Source organism: Pleurodeles waltl, chromosome 6, assembly GCF_031143425.1.
Source record: "Pleurodeles waltl isolate 20211129_DDA chromosome 6, aPleWal1.hap1.20221129, whole genome shotgun sequence".
NCBI classification, from domain to species: domain Eukaryota; kingdom Metazoa; phylum Chordata; class Amphibia; order Caudata; family Salamandridae; genus Pleurodeles; species Pleurodeles waltl.
In genome coordinates this window covers 746,893,369-746,904,248 of record NC_090445.1, presented here as the reverse complement: position 1 = coordinate 746,904,248, position 10,880 = coordinate 746,893,369, and the positions used below count along the sequence as shown (strand labels likewise).

General features: G+C 46.4%; 1 protein-coding gene across 2 annotated transcripts in view; it reads left to right on the top strand.

Annotated features, from left to right (window-relative positions):
* The first annotated feature begins 384 nt into the window (after positions 1-384).
* Positions 385-10,880, top strand: part of ATRNL1 (attractin like 1) — a 2,088,076-nt gene continuing 2,077,580 nt past the window's right edge. For both annotated transcript variants that reach the window (XM_069239275.1, XM_069239274.1), the window contains exon 1: positions 385-2,581. In XM_069239275.1, coding sequence (XP_069095376.1) covers positions 2,319-2,581 — 263 coding nt within the window. In that variant the 5' untranslated portion in view covers positions 385-2,318. The remainder of the gene's footprint in view (positions 2,582-10,880) is intronic.

Genomic DNA, 10,880 nt, shown 5'->3' with positions numbered 1-10,880 from the left:
ATTGGGCCGTAGCAAACAGCGAGCGTCCATTCTGTATGGGTTCTGTTAGTGCACAGATTTCATGGAATTGGGTCAGTGCCCGTATTATACGCTGATTGGCTGCTACAGCTCTTATATGTTAATAGGAACAGTGCCGGCAGCAGAGGGGTTGTCAATGGCTGTGATATATAGCCAGGTGGATAAGGTCAGTGACGTCACTAAGATCCGTTCTATGGGATCAGTGCTAACAGGCACAGCACAGTGTTAATACTACAAGAACGCTGCTACAAGAACATGGTATATAGGCTTATACGTCCACACGCCCATGCCGTTGAATGACCGGATCAACGTTACAGATGCTGTATTATCAGAACAAAACAAGCTAGCTCTGTGCAACAGGGCATCGTTCAGTGCTCAAGAGATTCTCAGTGGGAGAGGACCAGCATTACACGGGAGCCACTGTGGATGCTGTGATGTCAGGGATAGCGCTGTAGTGCCACGGATGTAGCATTAATGTCAGTGCATAGCCTGAGTGTGCTGCTGCTTCGGCTCCTCCTGCGCCTTTAAGGGGCTGCTCCCTGCACCTCCTCCGCTCTTTGTGCTGCGGCTGGAGGAGGACAGCCCCGCCGGCCCCGGGAGGCAGCAGACAGTGCGAGCAGTTACGGGAGCCCCGCGGGCGAGCGGAGGGAGCAGGCCGAGCGCCGAGGGAGCAGCACGGACACTGGCAGCCGAGAGAGGGACCCCCCGGCGCATCCTCCCGCCTGTCCCGCAGCCTCTCGCAGGGTTTTAAAAATGGCTGCTTAGGAGCGAGCGGAGGTTCCCGCGCAAGCTGTACCAGCCTCCCCCTCTCCGAGAGCGGACCCCGGCCCCAGCCTGCCGCCGCTGCGCCCTCTGCTCCTCCCGGGACCGAGACGCCGGGAAGATAGGCTGCATGGGAGGGAGCGAGCGGATGAATTCTGTGTGTAACGGGACTCCCAGGCCGTTATCACTGGATGGACAGCATCGCCTTCCCGGGCCGTTATCCACGTGCACCTAACATCTTCTCTAGGGGACGTAGCCTGCACCAAACCCAGCTTCACCTGGGAATAGCGGAAACCTAGCCTGGATACAGGGAATACTGGTGTAATATTCGCACTGGAAAGCCACCATTTGCCAAGGGACCAATATCAATGGGCATGAAGCATCACTTCTAGGGCCATTATCAAGACTGCAGGACCGCAAACACCTGTTTGTGAGGGCGCACATGGACATTTGTCAATGATCCCCCAGCATCGCCCAGAGTCTACATCCTGCCTGGGCCATTGTCTGGTCTCAACACTGAGCATCAACTCCCAGGTATCTTACTTGGACTTCAGAGCCTGCAGTACTTGCCTGTGATGGCATGCGTGGACCACGAGCACTGGAGAGCCACCCGACCTGATTACTGAATTTCCTGGTCCATTAACATCTAGGGGACCTCCCTCTGACCGGGCCATATTTTCCTTGCAGGGTATCATCTTCTGCTTTTGAGAGGCTAAAGACATCTTTGTCGTTGAGGGTCTGCAGCAGCAAGCAGAAAACATGCACACTCTAGCCATCTAGCAATCTGTAGCCATTCATCATTAGTGAAGTGCTAACAACTTTTGCTTTTAGAGGATCTGCCAGTCATCTTCACTGGAAGCCTTGGTCAACTGGGTTGGAGCTTTTTTGTAAGGTTGTAAAGAGAAATTGTCACTTGTGTCCAACCCTTTTTGCTGCTGGCCTGCATCTTAATGCGAATTCCTTATCATTGCTGGAGAAACATCCCTGGCGGTACTGCAATTTAAGAATTACCAAGGCCAACAGCACTAAAGAACGAGGGTTATCTTCTGTGGAATACATGTATAAAGGAGTACCTGGCCACAGATGCCTCCCCATTCATGCATTTGAAAAATCATTTGTTGCTGGTGTACATAGGCATAATGTCAGTGGAGAGTCACCTATGCCCCAGTGGCAGTCTGGTCGTGGTCTGATACTTCTGTCCAGGGGCTGAGAAGGGAAGTGGAGAGTTGATCCATTCCAAGAAGCTTGGGGCCTGGCTAAGATTCATTGTCTGTCTCTGAACCCTTGACAAGGTCATATTGGAAGATAGGTAGCAAGGGTGGATTTGAATTTTACAACTAGGTGTGTGTGTGTGTGTGCGCGCAAATTTACTCTCGAGTTTCCATAGTGTGTTACTTCTTCAAAGGAGGTAGAGGATGATGGGTTTCCACCTCAACCTGTGGTTCAACTGAAGACTTCTTCAAATCTCCTCTCTTGGCCAGACTGTGAATCGCTGCCCGAGGCCCAGCTACTGTTGGTCGAGTCTTTGCTTCAGGAGGATGAGGTGTGGAAAGAAAAGCCTCTTCGCGCCCCCATTGATGGTGTCACTGGGGGGGAAGCCCTGGCCTGCCGTCACACTGGAGGATCTTAACAGCTGCCTGCTTTTTTACGGTCTACTCTACCTGGTCCTCTACGCGCAGGTGTCTCAGTCCAAGCCATGCGAGAAGAACCCCTGTTTCTCAGGCCGCTGTCTCAACTCCACCTGTGTCTGTGACCCGGGCTGGGTGGGTGACCAGTGCCAGCACTGCCAGGGTCGGTTCAAGTAAGTGACCAAGCTATCTTGTACTTGTTTCACTTGGCTGGGCATGCACTGCTGCTTCGAGATGCCCCAACAATTGTTGAATTTACCAGCCATTCCTGATGCAACTCTGTGGTGTGCACGCCGGTCATGGTTGAGTGCTGATGCCGGTTAACATTTCATAAGTGCATTTTAAAGGAAGGAGGGGGTCAGGGCAGAGAGGAATGTTACCAGTGCACATTGGTTACATTTGCACAACACATGCTCTGGTACTGTATGCTGTTCTCCTTATGGGATTTTAATGATTCATTCCTTGTGGGATTCTGCAGCTGTCTTAGACGAGCCCCTGTTTTATGCATCCTTAGACAGATGTCAACAATGTGACTATCTAAAGCCTTGTTTGATAGTCCTAGAAATATTATATATATTATATTTAGCATAAGTCAGAAGCATCTTTGTATGTTGAGCTTTTCTTTCCCGAGTATATCAATTATTGCCCCAGGGAGCAGAATTCAATGTGAGCCAAGGGCGGTATTGTATATTGTCATGTGTATGTGACAGTTCTTGGCTGTGTCCGATCTGAAGGAGGACATGTGTACCCTCGAGGCCTAATGTACTGTTGCCCCTTTGCACTTATATTGTCAGTTGAACTATAGGTATCACTGTCTATCACTTCCGTTGATGTATAGATTGACTTTACATCTACTGGTATCCATGACAACAGCAGCGAGGTAGGAGGGCGGGGCTAAACCTGAGCTATCTGGGTACACATTTTTAAAGAGTTCGAACCATCACCACTCGCTGATGTACAGTTTAGGGCTTGAGTCGCGTGTCTCTGAAAGTGTTCTCTAAGTTTGCGAGATAGAACTCTTCAGCAGGTGTGTTGAGCTATGTAGCCTGAAGGTCACTGGGTCGAATCGTGGCAGTTTTCCCCAAATTTACCAATAAAATGAGTTCCATTGAGTTGTGTGAAGGCAAACTGCGTCAACAGCGCCTAGGGGCAGTTACGTGTGCAAACAGTGCTGTGCTGTAAAAGTTAGTAAATGACCAAAGCAGTCTGTGTTAAAAATGTCCTTGAATCTGCTAATCATGGCTTCTTGGTTCTGCTCATAACATGCAAGAGCTGGTTTATTGGTCATTGAACTATGATACTTTCATACGTGTCCTAACATTTTTTTTCATGTGATTTGTAATTTTTTTTTCTTGTTCTCTGTAATTAAAATCCCTTGTGGGTAGTAATCGTTACGCAAGACACCGCTCCCATGTTCTGCGGCGTAGAATGCAGTTATGACTTGTGAAAACGTACATCCGTGGGCTTTTTTTCCCCTCGAAAGTTTTATTGTAATTAGGCACCAATGTGGAGTAAAGTCCCAAAGGTGAGCTTGACATTGAATCGGTACAAACGGGAAGGTTTCTTTCCGAGCCATCCGTCAATGAACCGGGCACAGCATTCTTCGAGAGCGGTAAATCTAGCTAAATTGGGATGGTTCCTGGCTTGTGTGCGATATTTATCCTGGAAGAAGTTACAAACAATTGTCTTAGATGCTGAGATCGGGGATATTGGAGTGATTTGGGGAGGCGAATGAAGGCATGAGTGAATGAACATAAAGCGCGAGGCGACCACGGAAGCTCAGAACTGGCTAGAGGTGCGAGATTATAGTAACAGGCAAGGAACAGTCGCGTTTTGGGGTTGTTTTCGGAGCAGGAGATGACGGATAGAGTGCACCCCCTCCCTTACACGTTCCCTACGCCCACCAGGCACGCGAAGAAACCAACGATGCTCTGTCGACTTGGGAGTGATGGATTGTGACAATGTCACGACAGCCAGCTGCCGGATTGAGGATGCAATGTAATGTTTTTATCAGACGTAGGTTTTACACCACTTACGGTGAAACAGTATTTCGCACAGTTTGAAGGGGTCACTTCCGGTGAACTCCCCCCGCCCGGCCACTTGCCCATCTCAGCCTAATGCACAATGCACGCATTGACCGTGAATAGCCTTTTTTAATTTATCCTGGTTTTCGGAAGAACTCTGCCTGCCGGGAAATGTTCGGTGCATGAAGGGTCTGCCTGTCACTTGGATGCACGCGGTTTCACTTCAGGGCCAGGTCTGCGTCACTAGCCCCTCTGGGTACCCTTGTGGGACGAGTGTGAAGACGGGCCCACCCCGCGTGCAATCCCTTGTTGAAGATGTGCCACTGTCAGTGAAATGTCCCCACAGAGCCTGCCAAGCGACCCCTGGTCACTGGTGTGGACAGAGCACGAGCCTGTTTTTATAAACTCCTATCCAAGGTATGTCAGATTGCAACTTCTTTTTTTTCTTAAAGGGGCCAGGTCCCGAATTGTTCAGCGTGTGCTTGTTCCACGAAATGTAGTTTGAATCGACTATAAGCGCTGGAGCTGGAGAGCTTGAAAAGCCGATAAGCTGAAGGTGCTCCTCGCACTTACAGATTGTTTTATGTGACCAACGCTTATAAAACCCTTTTGCTCAAGCATTCTAAGCGCCTCGCAGTCCTCACTTGTCCCCAAGTTCAAAGGAAGGAAAGCCAGAAAATTCAGTACCATTACAACTGCTGCTGTCATGTGCCAAGGTTCTGGCCTCATAAATAGGGTGACCGACTGACTCAGGACCGTTACATAGCGCACAGAGGCCCACATTGGGTCGATAGGCGCTAAAGCCCACGTGGGTTAAGTGGCTCTTGTTGCTCTTCAAGGTTGAACACAGGCACATAAATAAATAGACCCGAGGAGATCCTTGCCCGCCGCGTTGGCTGTAACTAATTCTTGAGCCTTAGAAAAGTGATGTCACCAGTGACATTTCAAGGATATTTGGAGACCCAAGCAAGGCATATGGGACCCCACTCTTCGAACCATTTTTAATTTTGTTACCCATTTTGTGCTAGCATCTTGGCCCAAAATACAAAAGTATATTAAACTGTCAAAAACAGAATCCCCTTACATTTCGGCAGGTCACACATCTGATCCTAGACGTTATTGGGTGATAAATGCCTGGTAAGTACCAGGGCTTGAGGGTTTCCGGTATGATGTGCCACAAAATCACATGCTGTGCTGCATTTTTGATGGCTAAACTCAGAAAAGGTGATGTTTGTCACACTGAATACATCCTGAATACCTCAGTGTAAGATGTTATTGGGGGCGATTCTTTCAGGACACGTGATCAGGCCTTAAGAGGTGTCATGCACGTGCAAAAATGCAAACATACCACCAGTTCCTGCATGGCCTCCACTAGCTGCCAATTGGACAGACAGTTACCTTTCAAATACTTTATTTTTATGTGCAGCAATTATTTTTTCTGTCTTATAATAGAATAGTACAAGTACATCAATTTCATAGAGAATTGTATGTGCACTTAATGTGACAAGTCCAAGTGTCTTATTTTAGTTACTATCAAGTGTATGGCACTGTCCTCTAATACGTTACCACCCAGTTTACTTTGCCCAGATTTTTGTCATGGTGACTTTCTCCAGATTTGGCAGTGAGTCCGATAATACTTTAAAAACAGAAAGGTTCCTTGCAACTTTTCTCGTGTCTGAAGCCTTATAATATTAACATCAATCCTAATGTTATTATTAAACAGTTTGCATTACATATTGGACATAAAACAGGCGATATTTATCCGTCGAACTGTTCTGCCATAGGTAGTCCTAATTTGGATCCGTTTGTTTTCTGCATTTCTTTCCTTCTCCCTGCTTCCTTGGGTGCAGTGTGTGTAACTTATCTTAAACTAATGCTATTAACAGTGGAGATGGTGTGTGGGGTATGTGTTTAATGTTAGAATGGTAACGTATGCTTTCATTATTACTTACTGTACTTGCGTTTGTCGGGTAGGCTCAGGGTGTGTTACTAACATCAGATGAAATAGTCACATTTTGGATAACTTCCTGTCCAGTGTTGTGTTGAGGATAACCGGTACCTGCTAAGAATTGGGCCCCAAATCTCGTTAAGTGTGTCTGGTGGATGTGAATATCACTTGCTCACAACCTGCAGCCCTTGTGTTCTCCGCATGGGATTCTCCAATAGGGAGTTATTCTTGGGTTCCCTAGTGTCGGAGGATGCATAGTTTGAGGCAAGTAGTGCTCCATCTCTTCCTATGGTTCATTATTCCTGTCAGGTCACTGGTGTCACGTGGTAAGCCTCAATGGACCGAGCCAGTCATTTAGGTGTCATGACATTGTGACTGTTTTAGTGTCCGGCAGTACCGGAGTCTGTGTATTATAATGTCGCTTTGTGCGAGCCATAGCGCTAGCAGTCAGAATCCGGCACAATCAGAAAGTGTTTTGAAATACATGAATTTTAGCTTCGCTTCCCTGAGCTGTTAGTTGTGTTTCTCTAATGATGCGGCCCTTTCTTCCTCTGTATATTCTCTATTAAGTGCTGTTTGCCGCTGTTGCCTGGTAATGTTTAAAAAGATCGCTCAAAGTAGGTTGTATAAGTCCTCTACCCCCCGTACACCTTCCACCCCCACATACTGATGTAGAAGTTGTGATTGGTACTTTGGGTGTCTAAGCATCTTACTGGGATAGTACGAAGGCTGGAGATGCTGCAAGTGGTATGACTCTGGGAACAGGCTTGCTGCCGCCAGTGTTTGAAGGACTTTAGTACTCGGGCTATGTTGGCGATTCCCTTTGTCTCTAATAGTTTCCAGTATATCGCTTTACCTTTGATGCTACTTCCTAAATTTGTTCTGATTGGTGCTGAGGCATGTATGAGTGGACCTACTCCTATCCTTTTGTGTGCCATTCTCTTGGTTAGCAAGGAGGTCCTCAGAGAGGGACTAATAGCAGAATATGGGTTCACGCTATGATTATACATAGGTACCAATCCAACATGTGCTCAACTCAGAAGCGTATGTTCAATCCATGCTCAAATAAAGGGTGATGTATAAGGCGGGGTAAAATATATCAATTGTGAAGGGGAGTAGTACCAGAATTATGAATACGTGTGGTAGCCTCAGGTCTCCTGATGTTGTGTGCACGTAAACTTACAGTCTAGGGCATTTGCTGTGCCATAGAATGTTTTGATATCATTGTCTAGATGAGTAAGGATCAAGTGATGTGTTGTCAGAGGTAGCATACCAATTATGTTATAGAATCTCTGGGCTATTGTCATTTGAGCACGTTGAATTCTACCCACATGTATAGGTTCAGGTGGCTCCAATGCTGAATATCATTGTGGTTTTGCTCCCTAAATGTCTTAGTTTGTTCTGTTATTCCTTCAAGCCCTTTATTAATCTTAATACCTAGGTACGTGAGGGCTTTAGGGACCCACTACATGTAGTGTGATGCCAGACTAGTTCAAATCATGATCTTTGACATGAGTATTTTCCCCAGTTAATTTTGTGTCGTGATATTTCAGAGAAGTCTTCAATTATTGCCAAGAATGAATCCAATGACGTTTGGAGTTTTGTGATTGTCATCAGGATGTTGTCAGCAAAGAGGACACATTTTATCTGGGCACTTACTATTTCAATCCCCTATTTGCCATCTGGTTCTCTTATTGCGGCTAACAGCGGTTCCAATGCGAGTAGGAAAAGCAGGAGAGATGGTGAGCATTCCCGTCTGGTTTCGCATTTGAGTGGAAAGGGTTCTGACAAAAATCTCCCACATGAAACTTGTGTGGTTCTGTTTATGTAGAGCAACATCAGGAATGGAGCAAAAGGGAAGGAGAACAAAAAAACACAAAAAGACAAACGGGGATCAAACATACAGAACACCACTCAAGATTACTAAAACTATCTGATGTGAATCCATTACTAATCTTTATTCCAGGATTCACCGGATAGGATGAAAAAAGGTTTGGAAAATTGGTGGTGATATTGGGATATAATCACTCATTCACCCCAAATTTCTGTTCTATGTTCAACATGTTTCTGCCGTTTCCATCGCCCCTCTGGGTCGCTCGGCATTCATCAGGACCATTTAATCCCCTCGAAACTGAGTTCCCTACCTGTCACCAACCAAATTTTTATCAACAGATGAGATGGGTTCAATTGTCCCCTATTAGTACACACACTCAGTATTACCTACAAGGAAATGGAAAGACAGACATGTAAAATACACAAAGACTCCTTTCATCCGCATATGGCAACATATTCCCTCATTTTATTGTCCCCTTACTCACACCTATATACCCTTCGCCCAAGAGTATCACCAGAAACAAAATGCAAAACCTATTCCCAAATCGGGAATTAGTGCAAACTCAATAACAAAATATCCTTGTGGAACACTCCATCACCCCAAGCAGTGACCCAGGCAGTAAGGTTTGCGATTGTATGAATATTTTCACTTACCGAATGTTCATTGTTTACTTCCCAACCTGGAGTTCGGTAGGAGCACCTCCCTGTAATCATATGCTAAATGTGAACAAGCATCAATATAAAGAGGTACAGAAGTCTCAGCCCTTCCACCTCCTTGGTTATCCTACCACATCTCTCTATCCCGTGTCTAGCAGAAGGCCCCTTCCCTGTTTACCTCGTCAAGGGACTGGCGCCGCACCCTTGCCACATGTGACTCCGTGAAGGTAACTGAGCCATCCCTGGCTCCATCTTTAGTTCCTCTTCACGCGGTCAGATGATCTTGCGTTTCCGGAAGAAAACTAGACCATCTTCTCGCACGTCAGCATGGGAATGAGTTAGCATAGCCCTATGACGGAGCATGCCATGATTAGTGGGTGAGGGCAGTTTTTCTAATAAACATGCTGAGTCTTTAGTTGGTGGAGCCCACTCTGTTGATGTAGGGTCTCTACTTTAATTTCTTGTCCTATGTGTGTTGCTGGTCTAATGATTGGACGCTGGACAAGGAATTTTTCCTCTCACCTCTTTATTAAGTATGTTGATGTGTTTATGTAGAGCCACTGGCCCTTGAAATGAAATTATGCCCCAGCCGTAGTTTGCCCATGGCTTGAAAGAGATAGTCCAAGTTCACTCTGTCAAACTTTTCTTCAGCTTCTAATGAAACAGCTAGCTTTCCCTGTAGGCTACCCCTCCTATTCCATAGCAGGTGTGCTAGTGTTTTAAGATGGTTCCTGGCGGACTGGCATGGTACACAATCCACTTGTGATTCATGCAGCCAATATTTTTACCAAAAGTGCTTACGTGCTGCTGCCGGCCACTGTCTCTGTGTTCTTCTGCTCCGATCCTGACTCCCGGTTTGCCACAGGCTGGTGCGCACTGTGCAGGCTCCCAGACGCCAATCAAGACACTGCTCTCATGCTGGTAATAATATTTACCAGCATGAGAGCAGCACCTAGATTGTTCTGAGTAGGCTGGTTTAACACTCGCTCAGAAACTGGGAGCTTGTACCTCTTCTCCACCGACAGTACAGCACAGCTCTGGTGGAGAGATCTAAGTGTGCATGTGAGTTTAGCGTTCCTTGGGCAGCTGGCCAAACCGACCTGCGCACTTACAGTGCACACTATTCCTCCTCCCCCTGCTGTCACCATGGCCTCACCCCCCCCTTAGTCTCAGCTGGCTCTAGCAGCGTAAGAAAAATAAAATGGTAATAAAAAGGTTTTATTATCATTTTATTTTTCTTGTTTTCCTCTGCTGGCTCTCAGCAGGAGGGGTGATGCTCCTCTGCCATAATGGAGGAGTCATCGCTGATTAATATACCAAACATTTTTAAGGCTTGGCTTGTGAAGAGGGTCTCACAGCCAAGCCAGACCTTTTGCCTGGCTGTGAATTTGCTTTCATGGTTAACGTGTTGGATCTTCCAGCTCTACTTATTACAAGTGCATTATATGCTGCCATCTGTAATAGGATGGATGAGATATCTGTCACATTTGTGATGGATTACCTGTCTGACAAACTCTAAATCGGGCCCAAAGTCTCCCTGCCTGACATGCTCCTGACAAGGGCTGAACAGTTAGTTGCTGCGAAATCTACCTTACATGCGGTTGGCTCTGAACCAGCCCTGCCAGCAGAGACTTTAGCCCTTCTGACCTGATAGTCCTCTTTTTGACATGTGGATGCAAAAAGACCCTAGCAAAATGGATATGAACTTTAGTGTGACACTTGTGTGTGCATTAATTTACACATGTAAAGTAACATGTGCTCCTGGAATTCCATGAAAGTCTGAATTGTGTTCAAAACTTGGCTGTAAGCCTGTGTGAGTTATTTTTCGACCTTCAACCCAGTGTATTTTAAATTGGGTCTACGTATAATTGTGTATGTAATGTAAATGCCTTTTGCCGTATGTGATTCTGTCATCCATATGAGAAAAATCATGTCTGTTTGTTGTATGCACCTGGTTATTACCCACATTAACCAGACTGTTCTGTGAAGCACAGCTATCCTCTCCACTCA